The 19640-nt window shown below is 34.6% G+C and overlaps 1 protein-coding gene and 1 pseudogene across 1 annotated transcript; both read left to right on the forward strand.

Moving 5' to 3' along the window:
- Window positions 1-486: 486 nt before the first annotated feature.
- On the forward strand, window positions 487-12420 carry LOC109058686 (annotated as a pseudogene).
- A 234-nt stretch (window positions 12421-12654) lies between these two features.
- Window positions 12655-17664, forward strand: LOC109088052 (fibromodulin-like). The gene is made up of 4 exons (XM_019102224.2): window positions 12655-13342; window positions 13542-13571; window positions 15491-16449; window positions 17159-17664. Exons 3-4 carry the CDS (start codon window positions 15507-15509, stop codon window positions 17308-17310), a joined length of 1095 nt encoding a protein of 364 aa, XP_018957769.1. The 5' UTR covers window positions 12655-13342; window positions 13542-13571; window positions 15491-15506; the 3' UTR covers window positions 17311-17664.
- The last annotated feature ends 1976 nt before the right edge of the window (window positions 17665-19640 follow it).

The raw sequence follows: 19640 nt of genomic DNA on the forward strand, positions 1-19640 counted from the left end.
AGATCCCTTGATAACGGTGTTAGATTTCCCACGAAACGCTTACATCTCAGTATTCCGATGAGGTATTTGCAAAAAGCCGCTATAAATCACCTAATGACACGCAGTTCTCTAATCTGTCATTTTTTAAAAGCTATTTTATTAGAGTAATTCAATCATCTGTTGTTCTCTGAGCGGCATGCGAGTGCAACGCTGAAACATGTGGAATGGAAAATACCGGTGACCTCCAGACCAGTCATTAATATCATTCAGTTCTCTTCTGAGACACTGTTCTGCAATGAAAATCAATAGTGACTGACCACTGTTAAATCTGACTGACTAACTAACTGCCTAAATGTGAAGACTTTATCAGTCATAGAGCAAATGAGTCCAAGTGCATATATATATATATATATATATATATATATATATATATATATATATATATATATATATATATATATATATATATATAGTAACTGCATATCTGGCTGCTTTGAATCTCCTTGTGTAGTAAAGATCAGTGTAGAGAGGTGTTGTGTCTGTGTGAAGATTTGTTTTGTGCAGGTAAAGATATTCAAACCTGCCCTGTTAATTGGATCCTTTTAAAATCCTTTAAGCTGGTCTAAAAAAAAGTCTTCACTGCTGCCCGGACAGAGATGAACATGGTCTACCACTATGTTAGATGATACAGAAAATAAAAATGATTCAGTGCTTTCCAATGAGCAGCAAGAGAGTCAGCATCAGACTAACATTGTGCCTCCAGAGTCGACACTGAAGATAAAGAAGAAAGTAATAACGGAGGAGTATAAGCTTGCAGGACAGGTGCTCGGGATAGGCATCAACGGCAAGGTCTGGGAAATATTCCAGAAGAAAAGTGGGAAAAATTATGCCTTAAAGGTACTTATTTTTATTAATCATTTTAAAATAGCCTACTTTTTGAAGAAGTATGTCTATTTGCATGTTCCAATACCAAACTAGTTTTCTAATTTTTCAAGCAAATAAAAGGAATGTAAAAAGGGTGATTATTAATGATGTTTGTGTATGATAAAGTCTTATGGTATGGTGGTTACATTAATTTCTCTCCGACATTCAAAGTTTATACTACTGTACATGGTCCCTTTTTAGTACAGGTTTTCATATCATTATAAGGCTTTGGCAAATAGGACCAATCGGGTATTCCTGGAAATAAATTGGCATTTTCATCCTGTAAAAACATCATCAGATTTTTGTTATGCAGTCAAGGAACTGAGGTGCCTTAAAACCTTTTCCATTATAATAGGGTTACTGGAGCTATTAACGTCTGTTGAGTACTGGCAGGAACTTATGGGATCCATTAAGCACTTAAGCTATAGACTTTGTAAATTCCTCAAAAAACTGCCTAGACATTCTCCAGGAGCTCTGCCAGTGTGGTAATTTGAGAAACCCTATATATAGCCTCCATTATCTTTTAATTTTTACTCAGATATCCTTCCTGGCACTCTCTGTCGTTCATTATCTGCCTATGTAATGCCATTGAAACTATTCCACATGACAAATACACAAAACAAGTTAAAAAAAAAAAAAATTACAATATATTTTCAAATGTACTTTAGGCAGGGCAAGAAAATTAATTTCCAACAATAGCCTATACATTTAGGATAAATACAATTGTGGATGGAATAGTCTAGAGATATTTATTTATTCATTCATTCTTTGTGAAGTGTTCCTTGGTTATTTTTCTTCAAATGTGAATGGGTTTTTTTTTCCAATATATAGAGGGCAAAATATATATTTAAATGCTTTTTATAATATGCATTTTATGAATATATATTTTTATATAATTTTTTTTTGTACATTTTGAAATACATTTAAAAATACATTTGAAAATATAAATGGTATTTCTTACAAATTATATTATTAATTTATGCTATCTATAAGGGTTTCATTTGAAGACTGATGCTCTTGAACGCTCACTTTCAGATGTTGCGGGACACCCCTAAGGCACGACGGGAAGTGGAGCTTCACTGCAGGGCATCGAGCTGCCCCCGTATCGTAGGAATTGAAGATGTCTTTGAGAATTACTACCAAGGCAAAAAGTGTTTGCTTCTGATCATGGAGTGGTAGGGCTTTTAACACAACTAAAGCAAAACCAATATACCATTTATAATAAACCAAACTGAAGTGCCTTCATAACATATTTTTTTCAAAGAGCTTTTTAGGATTCTTTTATGTTTTTTATGGATGGGGTATTGTTTTCGATTTTTTTATTTTTTTATTTTATAAATGTATTGTGTTTATCCATTTCAAATACAAGTCCCTGACAAAGAAAAAAAGAAAAAAAGAAAAAAAAAAAGATTAATAAGTCAAAATGCTGCATCTGTTTCTTAAACAGTATGGAGGGGGGAGAACTCTTTCGCCACATTAAGGAACGTGGTGATCAAGCTTTCACTGAAAGAGGTACAGATCCTCACAACACACACACACACACACACACACACACACACACACACACACACACACACACACACACACATACATTTGTTTCTGTGAATTGTGGGGACTTTCCATTACTTTTATACTGACCAAAATATTTTTTCTATCCCCTAACCCAACCCTAAACCTACCTCTCACAGAATCTGTTTGCATTGTTACACTTTATGAAAAACATCATTTACTATTTTTCTTTTCCCCCTCGTGGGGACCCCAGGCCAGTGTCATCAACAATGTCAAAATTTTTTTTAGGTTTTACTATCCTTTTGGGGACATTTGGTCCCCACTATGTAGCATAAACAAGTACACACACACAAACACACATGCATGTTGAAAACTGATGAGAAAATATTGAACACATCACAATTACTAATTCTCTGTTTTCGTTTTTTCCTTTCACACAATGAGTAGAAGCCTCGGAAGTAATGAGAAATATAGGAGAAGCTGTGGAGTATCTGCATGGTATTAATATTGCTCACAGAGACCTTAAGGTGAGCTACTGTTTAGCCATTATTATGCATCAGCATTATATTACATTATACACTATTGTTCAAATGTTTGGGGTCAGCAAGATCTTTTGTATTACTTTTATTCAGGAAGAATGCAATAAATTGAGCAAAAGTGACTGTAAACACATTTTTAATATTAAAAATTTGTATTAATTAAGAAAATATTTATTTTTAATTGCAATAATACTTAACAATATTACTGTTTTTATATCAGGTTTAGCCAAATTATTTTATGATATAGAACCTTTAACATAACCTAGCCAAAAGATACACACAAACAGTGCTGAATGGTTAGAGATGGTGTTTAAACTCTGGATGAGCGTCACTAAGTTGAAGTATAATTAAGGCAGAACTTATTAAAGCTATACTGTAACTTTGTAAATTTTCTTGGTTTCCTGAGGCCATTTGGCTTATCCTACATATTATGTAACGGTTGGATCCTGCAGTGGTTTCCATTTTAAAATGTAGCCAATTAGGTTTCTTTGACTTTAATTGAACATGGCGGTTTAATAACTGCATTAAAACTTGCAAATGATCTAACTGAGAATACATTTCACAGCACATTTATAGAAGAACAGTCATTCTGTAATCTTATACTCACTCATTGCTGGAAGCCAAGAGGACAACTCAACATGTAGAGTTCATTTAGAAGTCAATCAGTATTTCAGACCATTAAAAAACCCTGCTGAAAATGTTTCCAATTACTTGTTAAGTCCTAGTGTGAAAGCTTCAAAGAAGATCATAAGAAATTAGTTTCTATTAGGTTCTAGTTGCTTTCACAACTTTCACATTTAATTCAATGTGTTACTTGCCATTTCTTTGTAGCTATTTGTGAAATGTACCAGTAGGTGTTAATAATTAATGACATAGGACATACTTTTGTAACACACATCATAAAGCTATATTTCAATGCATTTCTCTTAAATTTAATTTTCAATCTTCTCTTGATTGGCAGCCAGAGAATTTATTGTACTCTTCAAAGCATCCGGATGCCCAGCTCAAGCTTACAGACTTTGGATTTGCCAAAGAGACCACATCCAACAACTGCCTGACCACCCCATGCTATACACCATATTATGTGGGTAAGAAGACAAGTCAGTTTCGAGTTTCATTCGGTATCATAATACAGTCAGTCTAAAGCTTATTCCTCTCTCTCAGCCCCAGAGGTGTTTGGTCCGGAGAAATATGATAAGTCATGTGACGTGGTCATTAGGAGTCATCATGTACATCTTGTGAGTGAAAACAATCTGATGGTTATGAAATATCACATCAGTGCTTCATATGTTATTTTGCTTTCATTCACAACCGATATGTATCCTCTTAGGTTGTGTGGATATCCACAATTTTACTCAAACCACGGCTTACCGCTCTCACCGGGAATGAAAAAACGCATAAGGAATGGCCAGTATGAATTTCCGAACCCTGAATGGTCACAGGTGTCAGAGGAAGGTCATTTTATAATATTTAACACTTCTAATGCCACGTTTTGTTCAAACATAATTAAATACATTATGTGATATCCCTTTTTTGTCTTCACTCAACAGCAAAGCAGCTCATTTGCCAGCTATTGAAAACAGATCCTACAGAGAGAATGACCATCGCACAATTCATGAACCAATCTTGGATCAATGTGAGCTTTACCATTTTGGCAATTAAAGCCTTGTTTTTGAGAATTAAGTTTGAATGCTGATTTTCAAGTATAAATTATGTATGTAAATATAGGGGACAATGATACACATAATATTTTGCTCCTATATTTATTTCCATATTTAAAGGGGTGGTTCACTGTTTTTTTTCTAAGCTTGATTGTGTTTATGGGGTACAGTCTGACATGTGTTAATGCTTTGTTTTAGTTTTGTTTTTTAAAAATGCATTAATTTTCACATAATTTACTTTTATTCCACACCGCTCTGTCCCTTCTCTGAGAAACGAGCTGATCTTTTCCTGCTTTTATGAAGCCCCTCCCTCAGAAATAGGCGATGGGCTCTGATTGGTTAGCTAGCTCAGTGTGTTGTGATTGGCTAAACCGCCTCTAGTGTGCATCTAAACATCCTGCCACTCACCTCAGTGGCATGTGCTCCGGTTGTATTGTAAACCATGCCGCCATTAATATTGCTTATCAGTTTGAGCCCGATTGTGAAGCAGAGGATATTATTGAAGAGGATCGTTCAGAACCTGTGCAAGCATGGCTTTTAATGGTAGGCCTATGTTTTTTGTTTGTTGTTGTCTCATACTTTTAGATACGATTTTATTTGTAAATGCTACTGCTTCTGTTAGCTTTTAATATACAGCTTTATCCTGATTAAAGCTTTAATACAGTATGGCAACTGCACTCGCATCCATGTTTAACGCTTTTCATAGCTATGTGAAAATAAGTGTATAATTGGAACAGTTCATTGTTGGAGCTGAGCAGAAAGAGAGAGAGAGAGAGAGAGAGAGAGAGAGAGAGAGAGAGAGAGAGAGAGAGAGATGCAGAGTGTGTGCAGAGCAGGGGACACGAGGAACAGAGAATCACTGCTTTAGAACACTGATTTTGAAACTTGTGAATCCATTAGAATCGTTAGAGACAGAATCGCGATTCATATTTGAATAGATTTTTACATGCACCTCTAGTTTTCTCTTCCTCTTCTCTAAAGCAGCATAGTATGGCCTCGCCCCCTTTGCTGCCTTTTGCCGTGGGCAGGGTTTATCTGGGTTTGTTACGTCACGAACCCTGGTAGTAACTTGTTGTAGTCCCTACCAGCCATTTTTGTAGGCATTAAACTGCCAGAATTTTAAAAGACAATATCTCCGTTTTCATTGAACTTTCAGCTTTGTAACTTTGCAGATATTATGTTCAAACAGCAACATTACACACTAACATTAAAAAAGTGAAATCGCAATCAACCACCCCTTTAACTTTTAGTAAGACTATTTAATTTGCATATTTAATAATTTGCATATCTTAGTGTGTTTCTCTCTCGGGATGTATGCAGAAGTCAATGAATGTTCCTCCAACACATCTACACACAAGTCGAGTTCTTAAGGAAGAGAGTCACGTCTGGGATGAAGTCAAGGTCTGTTCTCTGTATCATGCATTCGGATATGCATAAAGCAAATAGTTTATCATGCATACAGCACCGTTCAAAAAGTTTGGGGTTAGTATAAAAAAGGATTTATATTTCCAGATAAATGCTTTTCTGTTGAATCATAAAACATATTTAATTGTTCCTACACTGTAAAACCCGACAAGTAACTTAACTCAAACCGTTTGAGTAAACAGATATCCTTAAAAACCTGACAAGTTAGGTTAACTCAAACCGTTTGAGGAAACCGATTGCCTTAAAGGGATAGTTCACCCAAAAATGAAAATTCTGTCAGTAATTACTCACCCTCATGTTGATCCAACCATGTAAGTCTTTCGTTCATCTTCGGATCACAAATTAATATTTTTGTGATTAAATATGAGCGCTGGAATACTCCTCCATTGGCTTTAAGGGGGCCCAAACTTGTCCGTCCAGAAAGTCAGTGAAGAAAATGTTTAAATAGTCCATGCCACTACAGTGGCTCAACCGTACGTTTCTCAAGCGACGATAATACTTTTTGTGCGAAAAAAACAAACAAAAGAACGACTTTATTCAACTATTCATTTTCTCTCTTGTAGGCCTCTGACGTTAGTTCACGAGAGCTCCATGACGCATGCGCGAGAACTAAACTGACGACGATCTTCTTCTACTACTACTTGTTACTGGCTGCTCACTCCTTAGGAGTATTACCGCCACCTAGTGTACAAGATGAAGTGCTGGCATAGCCGGAAGCGCTAAACTTTGTTTACAAGCAGGTGAACACGCGCGCGGTAGTTAAAACCATTATTTGTAAATATGTCGGCAGATTTTGACGTAGATGAAGACTTGAATTTTTTTAACCAACCTTACTTATTCGAACCTGAATACACAGATATTGAATTGCAAGAGATGGAAGAGGCTGCCGCTGCAACACAACCACAGTCTCAAGCTTCCGAAAGACAGAGAACATTGGAGAGCTGGTGGTGTAAATGTAATCAGTGCCAGGCGATGCCAACTGAACAGGAGAGCATGTGCTGCATCGATTGGGACATTATCATGCCACAGCTTGAAAGTTTGGATAACGCAGACAATGGGACAAGTGTATTTCGCTGTATAACCGAGGATCCCGGTTTTCCGCCCTTGCTAAGTCGAAGTGTTTTAGAAGTGTTTTTTTTAATTTGCCTAAAGTGAACTGGAAGAGACGTCCGAGGCCAGAAGGACCGGCTGGCACTTTATCTATGGAGTAAGTAGGTTTGTTTTGACTGTAGAATAATTACACGTGCAGCCTAGCTTTTTACAATGTGTTTTCTTTATCATCTATCCTTATGTGTGTAAACACTTTCTAATATTTTTTTTTTCTGTTTACAGTCAGTACAGACTGGTGGCATACCGCGTGGTTCTCGAATGGATATTGAAAGGTAAAAAACTTGGAAGACACAACAGGAAAGTTCTTCCATCTTGTGTAGTGCGAGCTATACGGGAAAGATATCCCTCATCCTCGGGAGTATATGTTGGTTTCAAGGATGCCGAAGAAGCTTTTATCCTAATGTAAAGAAATTAAAAGCAAGTCAATACACTAATTTATTTTTATTTTTTTGAATATTTACATTTAACATTTGTGTATTGTTGATATACTTGTTAAATAAAAATGTTAATAAAAATATATTGTCTTTTGTTTGTAATTTAGGTTTAAGGTTTGCCAAACAGTTTTAGTTTAGATGTTAAAGGAGAATTTTAGTCAGAGAGCTTTCTTTATCACTGCAATAGATATGCACAATTTGTTATTATCAACAGTTTCAAAAACTATATACAAATTTTTCTAACCAAAAAAAAAAATTATATATATGTAAATATGCATCATGAGATAGCATTTCACCAAAAGAAAAATCTAACAAAATAAGAAAAGGCCAAAAAATGTTTTACAGTATTCTGTTGACAGTCTTTTACTTGGAAAACCTTGACACATGTTTTGCAATAGCAGCCTCCTTGTCCGGTTTGGGTTTTGTTGCAATATTGCACGGTATATCAGGCAAAGAAACTTGAGAGGAAGGGTCCTTGAAACGTACATTAGGGTCACTGCGCCGTTCCTGTACCCTTTGTAGAAGTTCATCCCTGAAGTTTTGTGTTGTTGGTTCATAAATTTTCCTTGCCAACCAATCTTTATTTTGCTTGGGGAAAACAATGTTGTATCGCGGAATACCTGTAAAAGTGAAATATATACAGTTGTAATGCATTATTTTTTGCTATAACTAAATTACCTTGTCTATTTTGCTCTCTGTCAGTGTGTATGTATAATTCAATTGTGCATTTTGCATTGTCAGCACCCCACTTTTGGAAAGTTGATTACTTGCCTGAGCTGGTTGTGGCCTGTTGACGGTTTACATTTTCATTGTGATCCATGACAGCAAGTTGAGAACGTTAGAGAAGTTACTTGTGGAAGAAGACCTGTAAGGAGTGGACCTGCTGACTGGGGGTCCTGACTGAGTTGTGATGGATCCTTTGATTCCTAAAACATTTCAAGTCAGTGTTGTAACTCGGCTTTAATTCACTGTATCATGTATTATGTTTTTTTTTATTTATTTAATATATAGCCATATACAAATAAAGACAAAACTAAATGAAGTGTATCATGACTTTAACAATTACCACATACTGCTTCCACTTACCTTGTTGGTCTGTATAAACAAGTTGGGCACAGCTGTTGATTTCAGTAATCTTTTTTGTTGAACTGATTTGAAGTCGTCTGGAGAGAAATGTTCACTGCACAACTTCATGTGCTTGACGAAATTAATCGGTAAGATTAACATCCCGTTGAACAGCCAGCAGCCATAGATTCAGTCGCTCACGATCATTTGATGGGAAACGTGTGAAAGGTAAGCCATTCATTTTGTGGCAATGTTAAGGCACCTTTACGTTTACCCTCGTTAGTTTTTCACGATTCGGACATCCAGGAAATGCCCACTTTCTAACCATTGTAAACAATTACTTAGAGCGAGACCAAAAGCACGATCAATGTCGAATTCAATAGCTTACATACCGCGCGCGCGTTCACCTGCTTGTAAACAAAGTTTAGCGCTTCCGGCTATGCCAGCACTTCATCTTGTACACACTAGGTGGCGGTAATACTCCTAAGGAGTGAGCAGCCAGTAACAAGTAGTAGTAGAAGAAGATCGTCGTCAGTTTAGTTCTCACGCATGCGTCATGGAGCTCTCGTGAACTAACGTCAGAGGCCTACAAGAGAGAAAATGAATAGTTGAATAAAGTCGTTCTTTTGTTTGTTTGTTTTTTCGCACGAAAAGTATTATCGTCGCTTGAGAAAGTACGGTTGAGCCACTGTAGTGGCATGGACTATTTAAACATTTTCTTCACTGACTTTCTGGACGGACAAGTTTGGGCCCCCTTAAAGCCAATGGAGGAGTATTCCAGCGCTCATATTTAATCACAAAAATATTAATTTGTGATCCGAAGATGAACGAAAGACTTACTTGGTTGGATCAACATGAGGGTGAGTAATTACTGACAGAATTTTCATTTTTGGGTGAACTATCCCTTTAAACCATTTAAGTTTTAAAACTAACACACTGTAAAACCCGACAAGTAACGTAACTCAAACCTTTTGTGTAAACAAATATCCTTAAAAACATGACAAGTTATGTTAACTCAAACCGTTTGAGGAAACCGATTGCCTTAAACCATTTAAGTTTTAAAACCTTAACAGTTATGAGTACTCTGAACTTAATTCAGTTGAGTTCACTGAAAGAAGATATACATTGCAATTAAATAATTAAGTGATTAATTGAGTGATAATTGTGAATTAGTGATGAACAGCTGCTGTTAACAAACAGAATTACTGAAGAAAAGAGAAACACAAGAACTACAACTGACTTCAGACACAGCCTTAGATAAAATAAACTTAAATAAAATACATTAAATCTCTCAAGATCTGATTAAACAACCCCACAAACAGCATCACCAGCTCCATTTATTAATAACCAGACGGACTTTATTTCTGTCAGATGTCTACAGAAGATCTGATTGAGAATTAACTAAGGTTTAGATGTTGATTTATTGTTTCATTTAAAGTAACCATGTTAGAGATCAGTGTTTGCTTTAGTTGGGCTCTTGACCCTTGATTTCTGTCTTAGTTTTTTCTTTGGCTGTTGTAACCATTTGTTGTAACTCAAAAGCCCGGAGAAAATATCATCAGGTGTTATACACACACTCACACTCTTAGAAGCTGCTTTTATCCAAAGCAACTTACACTGCATTGAGGTTAGCATTTTTTTTTTATCTAACCTGTACCTAGATGTTGGTTGTTATACTGTATATTGGTGATGATAATCATTGATTATTGAACTGTTTGGAGTTTAATCTCTGATGAAATAGGTGTTGTGTAATTAGCTGGATTGATTACAGTAAAAGTGATTTAAGAGCCAGTGGTTCAGTGATAATCAGTTAATATAAAGAACTTTCCAAACAGTTTGGTTTTCTGTGATGTCCCTTAGTCACACACAGACATCAATAATCAGCATATGAACCTCAACAATGGTGACCATAAAAAAAAAAAAAAAAAAAAACAATGCAGCAGAGCATGCTGGGAGCCACGGATGAGTTTTGTACTACAATAGTACCCAGCATGCATTGCAGCATGTTTTTTTTTTTTTTTTTTTGTAACCATTGTTGAGGTTCATATTCTGATTATTGATGTCTGTGTGTGACTAATTGACACCATAGAAGACCAAACTGTTTGGAAATGCCTTCATATTAACTGATTATGAAAGAACCACTGACTTTTTGAATGGCTTTCATTGTAATCAACTGAACTAACTATAGAACACTTATTTAGTAAGATTTTGAACTCTGAGCAGCTCTATAATTGATGATTATCATCACCAATATGCTGTATAACAACCAATACCTGATCATATTTTCTCTGGGTTTTTTGAGTTATAACAAACGTGTTTCAAAAACACATGGTTACAACGTCCAAAAAAAAAAAATCTAAAACAGAAAATCAAGGGTCAAGAGCCCAACTAAAGCAAACACTGATCTCTAACATGGTTACTTCAAATGGAACAATAAATCAACATCTAAACCTTAGTTAATTCTCAATCAGATCTTCTGTAGACGTCTGACAGAAATAAAGTCAGCTCTGGTTATTAATAAGTGGAGCTGGTGATGCTGTTTGTTAACAGCAGCTGTTCATCACTAAAGCTCAATCAGCACTTAATTAATCACTTGATTACATAATTGCAAAGTTTTAAAACTTACATGGTTTAAGTAAAGGCAATCTGTTTACTCAAACGGTTTGTGTTACTGTGACTTGTCAGGTTTTACAGTGTACAAAAATAATAAAAAGCATCACAATTGTTTTCATCATATTTCAAATCAGCATATTTGAAGGAAGATCATGTGTCACTGAAGACTGAAGTAATGATGCTGAAAATTCAGCTTTGCATCACAGAAATAAATTACATTTTAAAATATATTCAAACAGAAAACAGTTTAAATTGTGATAATATTTCACAATATTACTGTTTCTACATTATATTTAATTAAATAAATGTAGCCTTGGTGAACATAAGAGACCCAAATATATATATATATATATATATATATATATATATATATATATATATATATATATATATATATATATATATATATATATATATATATATAAAAAATGACCCCAAACATTTGAACAATAGTGTCTATGACCATCGGTTTCAGTCATTATTTTTTGTAAATGCTTTTGCTAAGTCTGTTGTGTGTGTAATTACACAGGAAGAGATGACTAATGCCTTAGCAACAATAAGAGTGGACTATGAACAAATAAAGGTTAAACCGATCAAGGACGCGTCCAATCCTCTTCTTCTAAAAAGAAGAAAGAAAATGGCTGCTGCAATGGAAGAAGCACCAGGGCCGTGACAAACAAATGCATGTGGAAGTGTGCATAGCTCTTGATCACTAGAGGATATTTAAAAAAATCTGATCACTTAATTGGAGATTGAGGGAAAAATGGGACCTTTCATAGCATTTAGTCTTCATTTCTCTTTTTAAAGCCTGCACCAGTTAGTTATAGGATAAATAATATGTGTGTTAACATCTGTAAGGATGTATGAGTGTATTAGTATTTACTTCTAAACTGTATCTGTAGCACGTGTATTTTTAATAATTTTCTTGTCTTGAATGTTTTTTTGAAAGTAATATCCATTTTATTAGTCACTTTTTTAAAACAAAGTATTAATGTTTGTTTTGTAATGTTTGCTGTAAATAATACTGCAGGGGAGCATGTTATGCATCCTACTAAAAAGCTAACAAATCAGCAACTAAAAACCAGCAGCCAAAAACATTACACCACAATGTTATATAAACATTGGTATGCATTAATTTAATAAAGTATGTATTAATCTGCATTAAGCTGAAGAAATGACTGCTGGTTAAACATTCCCTTGTGACAAATAAGTAATTGACTCCATATGTGTATTTCCAACATTATATGTTTGTTTTGACATCATGATGTCATTAAATGCACCATGGCCTTAATGAATAGATGGTGTTGTTATGTGCAAATCGGTTTTCAAAATATTAAGAAATGCTCAGAATACTTAGAGATATATATTTCTGTATACAAGTATTCTGAGCATTTCTTAATATGTTGGAACTGATTTGCACATAACACCATCTATTCATTAAAAACATTTAAAATGCAATCAATTGTTCTTAATTTTGAACTTTTTGGTATTTATGGTTTGCCTTTCTTTTGCTTTTCTATACAATTATGTTTTAGAAAGTCATGTTTAACACATAGCTTGTGCTATTGCTAGCCAGTTGGTTAACTGCAAGAGTTTCATTGGGCTACTTTGAAACATCCAGTTTTACTGTTTTCATTCAAATCCATCATGTTTTCACTACACAAGCTATTTGTTGAGCTTAACATTAAGAAACCCCTTTTCCAGTATGTAAAACCACTGTAATTCCAACCCAAGATAAAACGTGTCCCATCATACAAAGTCAAATGCCCCAGAAATGCATGCACACATGCACAAAGGCTCATCCTGTGTAGGGATAATGATAAGGCAGGGGTCCCGTCTTGACGGAATCTATGAAGTACGGCTGTTAAAATGCAGATGTTTTGCCTTCTCACACATGGCACTCATATTCACAAAGCCTCAAGGCACAAAACACAGCATAACATGTAAGTGAGGCATAGACAAAGCTTCACTGTATACTGGCTTTGCACTGAAGGCTTTGGGCTGTGCAACTGTATTCATTTGTTGGAATGTGATTTATTGTATAAATACTGTAAAAACGGCTGTACGGGGCACATTATATAAGGTACAGTTATTTATTTTTTCTTCTGTATGTTAATAATGTATTTCACAATTATAAGAATATGAGTGTAATACAAACATTCATGATATACCAAGATAATGATTTCATTGAGATGTTTGAATGCAGCATGATTTTCTTTTTTTTCTTTTTTTATTCTCTCTCCATCTTGTTTCTGTGCGTTATTTTTTTCCACACATAAAAGGGGCAAAAAACACAGAGGCTACACCGACAGGTATGTTTCTTAAATCTTTTTAATTTAAGCAGATATATTGCATAACACCAAATGCATTATGAAAGGTTTTTACATAAGAAGAGGAGTGCATTTTTGTCCATGCAGTTTATTTAGTAGAATGACTGAATTGTTTTGACTGAATAATTATTTTATTGCAAAATATACACCAATATTCTAAATGTTCTCTCATATGTAGTTACTTAAACATTAAAGGGAATAATGTTACATCATTATTGTCATTTTTAAATACTTTTATGCTTTCAGCCAAAAACCTGAAACGTAATTTTCAATATAGGCCTACATAAAAAAAATAAAAAAGAGAGTAGGTATACGGACATATATGGTAGCTTGACTACCCTTTTATCTTATTACAATAAAAGTTAAATAATGTGATACATAAATTATTATTTTATTTTAAAGTAATTTGATTTGAATTGAACTGTTTTGATATTATTCATGGTTTTTGAAGAAAGGCATAAATTATTGATCTAACAAATTAGGCAAATAGACACATTAATAAACATTTAATCCATAAAAATAACATCCAATACATGTTCAAACAAGAATGTAAGCAGATGTATTACTGTATATCAGTGTATTATTTTCAATATCGCCCCAAGATGTGAAGCTGTCACCAGCACTGAGAGCTGGATTTATCAATCTTCATCTCTGTAAACGGTACCGAAGCTTCCCTCGGGCAAAACTCACTTCTCTTCCCAAAAACCTTCTGTGTTTTCTTACAAATGAAAAAAAAAAGAAGAAGAAAAAAAAAAAAAAAAAAAAAACTACTGTATATCACATGTAGCATACTTGCCCAGACCTGAGAGATTTGTTATGATGTCTGTTTTAACCACAACTTTGCTTTGAGAGATATAAAACATACGTATATGATGATGATTTCTTGCATTGATAGTATATATATGGAAACAATTGTCAGGAAGATATAAGATCTACAGTATGCATGTATGTGCCCTAATGCTTGTGGAACATAATGATGTTCTTTGAAACAGCTCATATAAAAAAAAAAAAAAAAAAATATATATATATATATATATACACACACACATATATATTTATAAATGTATATATTTATATATATATATATATATATATATACACACACACATATATATTTATAAATGTATATATTTATATATATATATAAATGTTGAGTGCCTATACTGGCTCTATACAGTGGGGTCTAAAGTCACGTTGGAAATCTGGGATTTTATATGCATGCACTTATTATTATATGTATCTATTATGTTTATGTCCATGTGAAAAATGTAGAATAGATAAATAATACAACATGAAATTTAAAAATAGATTTCAGGGTCACTAATCAAATAAGTAAATATGTAACATTGACATACAGGCATGTAATGTTCTTTCTTTTACTGAAGCCCAAGATACAGTACTCTTTAGTCCATTCTCACATCATTCTGAGATCAAGACCATCATCATTATCATTATCACCACCACTAATAATAATAATAACTACAATCATCATCATCATCATCATCATAATCATTTGATATTCATTTAAATAATTTGTAATAAAAGTTTACATTTATTATGAATAAAAATCAGAATGATAGTTATTTGACATTTTATAATTAAAATAAATAGTTCAATTACAATTAAAAAAAAAAACAAAAAAAAACTGTCTGATAATTTAATAATAATTTAAATAATTTATACTGAAAAATATGAAATTATAAATAATATCTAATTAAAAGTTACTAATGGATTTTTTAAAAATGTAAACAACAATAATAATAATAATAATAATAATAATAATAAATTAATTTGATAATTTATAGATTTGTAATCAAAAATTTGGAATTTATTATGGTCTCAAATTAATTATTTTAGTGGTCTCAAAAATGATGTTTGCATATGTATTTGTGTCCTGATAGGAAACTCGTAGTCACAATGAAAGGTTGGATTTTACTGCTGATGTTGGCAAGGCTTGTCGATTTTTCCATGACACAATCGACCAACTCTTTGACCTGGCTAAGTTATCTGCGCAACCGAGCCTACAGTCACGGTTATGGCCGAAGTCACAATAACAACCATGCCTCTCTAAGAGCAGAGGATGATGATGAACCTCCTGTGCTGGACTGTCCTTTGGAGTGCGACTGCCCTCCATCCTACCCCAGTGCGATGTACTGCAACAACCGTAAGCTGCAACATGTCCCGTTTGTCCCATCTCATATCAAGTATGTATACCTGCAAAATAACCAGATCACGACCATCACAAATGGAGTCTTTGATAATGCTCCAAATTTAGCCTGGATCTGCCTACACACAAATAAACTGAGCTCTGACAAGATTGGTGACAAAGTCTTCACCAAACTACCAAACCTAAAGCGCCTCTTTTTACACAACAACAACCTCAGTCGGGTTCCACAGGATTTACCACGTTCCCTAAGAGATCTACACATTAATCACAACAATATCTCAAAGATCCCGGTTGAATCTTTCCATGGAATGATCAATCTGACGGCCCTGCATCTCCAAGTGAATGCCATTGAAGACCTCGGCAATGCACTTGAGGGTCTGCATTCGTTGACCCTGTTAGACTTAAGAGGTAACCGACTGAAGAAGACTCCAGAAAGCCTGCCGCCAATGCTGAGCCAACTCTACCTCGAGTATAATCGCATATCCAGCGTTCCTGCTGATTTTCTGAGTCAGCTGCCTGAGCTGCGCTTCGTACGCCTGTCCCACAACCAGCTCACCAATGGGGGAATTCCAACCAACGCTTTCAATGTAAGCACACTCATGGAGCTCGATTTGTCCTTCAACAAGTTGGAGAGGATTCCCACTATCAGCACCAGTCTGGAGAATCTGTATCTCCAGGCCAACAAGATCAAAGGTACAGAAAAAAAGAAAAGAAAAAAAAAAACATCTTGAAGATGTTACAACTCAAAAGCCCATAAGGCATGTCAAAGGCTTATATGTAAATCTTCTCCTAAAAAATATGCCTTTTCTAATAGCATACTTCAAAACAACCACTTTTTACAATGATATATTGCACTCAAAAACAAATACTGTATTAAAACTTCCTTTTGCACAATATTAGTCAATATAAAAAAAGAGTGAAATAGCATGTGTAAATTACACTAAACTTCAGGCAGCATGATGAATTTCTTTCATCATAAAAGAAGATATTTTAAAGAATGTTGGTATCCAAACAGCTGATGGTAGCCATTGACTTCCAACATTCTTTAAAATATCTTCTTTTATTATCTTTGTTGTGTTCAACAGAAGAAAGAAACTGGTCAGTAAATGATAACACAATTTTATTTATTTATATATTTATTTATTTATTTAGCTGTGACTTGAATCTATAAAACTCTGCAGGGCAAAATAGTCCCCAGTTGTATATATATATATATATATATATATATATAGTTTTAATTGTATTCCCACTGATGTACTGCTCTGACAGTTGCCATTTTCAACCTTTTTTTAGGCATAAAATATAGGCATATTAGGCATAGTTATTCTAATGTACATAGGCTCTGTTTGTTTGTGCCTGCCTGGATAAGAGAATAACTGACTGTTTTCCCTACATTTTCCAGAATTTTCAGTGAGCAGTTTCTGCAGAGTTGTGGATAAAAACAATTACTCTAATCTGCGTGTGCTGCGTCTGGATGCCAATGAAATCAGAGCCCAAGACATACCGACTGAAGCTGTACTCTGTCTGCGCTTGGCAACCAACATTGACGTGTAGGCCTGACAGAAACACATCCACAGAAACCTACTGTCGAGCATGAGCTTATAGGGAGAGAGAGAGAGAAACAGAGAGAGGGACAACATCTTGGAGATTTAGGAAAGTTTAGTTATTTGTATTGTCTACTTGACAGTAAAATTATTGTGGAGGTTGTAATTAAGCAAATTAGCCACATATGATTAGCAATATCAACAAAAAATATGTTAGGATAATAATTTTAACATAATTAAAACATCTGATGTTTCTGTAACAAGCCTGAAAATGTTTATATTTTGAAGTCAATGTGATTTTTAATTTACTGAATCAATAAGAACATAAATTAATGGAAGACCTGTTCTAGTACAGAATAAAACATTTTTTTTGGGGGGGGGGGGGGGGGGGGGGGGGGGGGGGGGTGGGGGGGGGGGGGGGGGGGGGGGGGGGGGGTTAAATCCATGTGTGATGAGCATGCAGTAAAAATGTAATTCATGAAGTCAGTGTACTTGACTACTGGGTGCATAAGAGCATTTTATTTTTATATTTAATCTTCTTGTAAAGGCATGGTACAAATAATGGTCCGGGTTGGGAAACTTTAGGGTTTTGTTTTGTCAGCCAAGATCTCTGGAACAAGATATATTGCCTGAAAGTTATTTTCATTGTGATCAAGTTAATAAGGATTACCTTAAAAAAACTGAAAACTGAGGATAGATTAAAAATCTAAACTTTAAAAACTACCTGCATCCACTACAGTTTACCTACACTACACCCTACTCAAGGCTTGAAATGTATTGTCTAATACATAAAACAACAATAAAATCTATGCTAAATAAATAATAATTAAAAAAAAACAACAACAAGGGGAATTGTATAAACCTTATCTTCTCTTTTTCACAGTAGATCTATGTTTATGGTGATGTATTGTTGCTTGGAACTATTTTGAGCTATCTTTAATCAGATGAACTTTAATGTTTCCCCCTCAGAATGTGCTATTCCCAGGCATATTCATTAGGTTTAATAAACAGCTGTAACCTTCAGATAGAGCTCTAAGGGGAGCTGGTTCCATGAGGACATTGTTAATGTTAATTACTGAAGATGAGTTTGTCACACACTGCCCAAAGGAACTGATGAAATGTCAACGTAACCTGGCGGAATATGAACATTCAGTTGAAGTTTTGCACTGGGGTCTCTGAGCAGTCAGACTGACTTCACACAAACATTCAGTTTCAATCCCTATAATTATTGTGATATTGATGTGAAGTCAGTAAAATTGATTATTTCTAATTCGACAAACATGGAACAATTAAGCATCGAATAAATGGCAATTTATTGAGTTTTTATACACATTCCCATATTTATGTGTAAATAAACAAATAAATGGCTAAAACTAAAAGATGACTTGTATATATCACATAATCAGATGAATATACGGTAGTGGCCAAAAGTGGTGTCCGGAAGGTACATTTGGACAATATTTGCTTTTAATAATCCTACAATTTTAATTAAACATTCAAAATACGAGGAACTGGTTACATTGGGAAGACGAAAACACTAAACTTAGTCAAGAGATTTGACTTACAAAATGATTTAGCAAAAAATGCAAGATATACAGCTTATCATAGTTTTATTTTACTGTGAAAAATGCTGGGGCACTATTTCTTGGTCACAGGAAATAAAGTATTAATTTGTCCCTCTAGCATTTGAGGTTTAAAACTGCAAGTTACTTGTGGAGGGAAAATGTTTTGGAAGTTACGCGAGCTGGGCCTCAGCTCAGCTTTTCCTCCCTTTTTACTTAAACCCTGTGTTTCCGAGATTCTTCGTCCGGTATTGTATGTCTAACCCTCCTGCTACGTGTTTGTTCCTGCCTGTTTTCATGTACTTCCCTATTTGGTTAAATAAAGACTGTTGATTTTTCATCTCCTTCGTCTCCTTGTCTCATCCACAGTAGCAGCGACCGTAACCCTATACCATCTAAGCTACTAAAAGAGGTGTTTACAGAAGTCATAGATCCTCTTCTGAATATTATTAATTCGTAGGATATGTCCCAAAAAACCTTCAAACTGGCTGTTATTAAGCCTGCCAGTGAAAAATACAACTCAATCCAAGAGAATTGGTTAATTACAGACCAATCTCAATTCTTCTTGTTCTGTGAAAGAAATGGCAATATCCTCACAACTATAATTAGGGCTCAAGCCCGAAGGGGCGAAGAGCCCTATTGTTTTTCTAAGAATTATTAGGGCTCAAGCCTGGAGGGCGAGAGCCCTATTGTTTTCCTTAGGATTATTTTTTATTATTATTATTATTTTTTTCCAACGTCTCGGGGGCTTTTGGGGCCCTTAACATACTCGAAAACT

Source organism: Cyprinus carpio, chromosome B8 (genome assembly GCF_018340385.1).
Source record: "Cyprinus carpio isolate SPL01 chromosome B8, ASM1834038v1, whole genome shotgun sequence".
Taxonomy (NCBI): domain Eukaryota; kingdom Metazoa; phylum Chordata; class Actinopteri; order Cypriniformes; family Cyprinidae; genus Cyprinus; species Cyprinus carpio.

Bases quoted from the DNA above. Each gene is read 5' to 3' on its own strand.
- LOC109088052 (XM_019102224.2), top strand. From the start codon at position 15,507: ATGAAAGGTTGGATTTTACTGCTGATGTTGGCAAGGCTTGTCGATTTT. The intron at 16,450-17,158 runs GTACAGAAAAAA...TACATTTTCCAG, and splicing joins CCAGGCCAACAAGATCAAAG to AATTTTCAGTGAGCAGTTTC.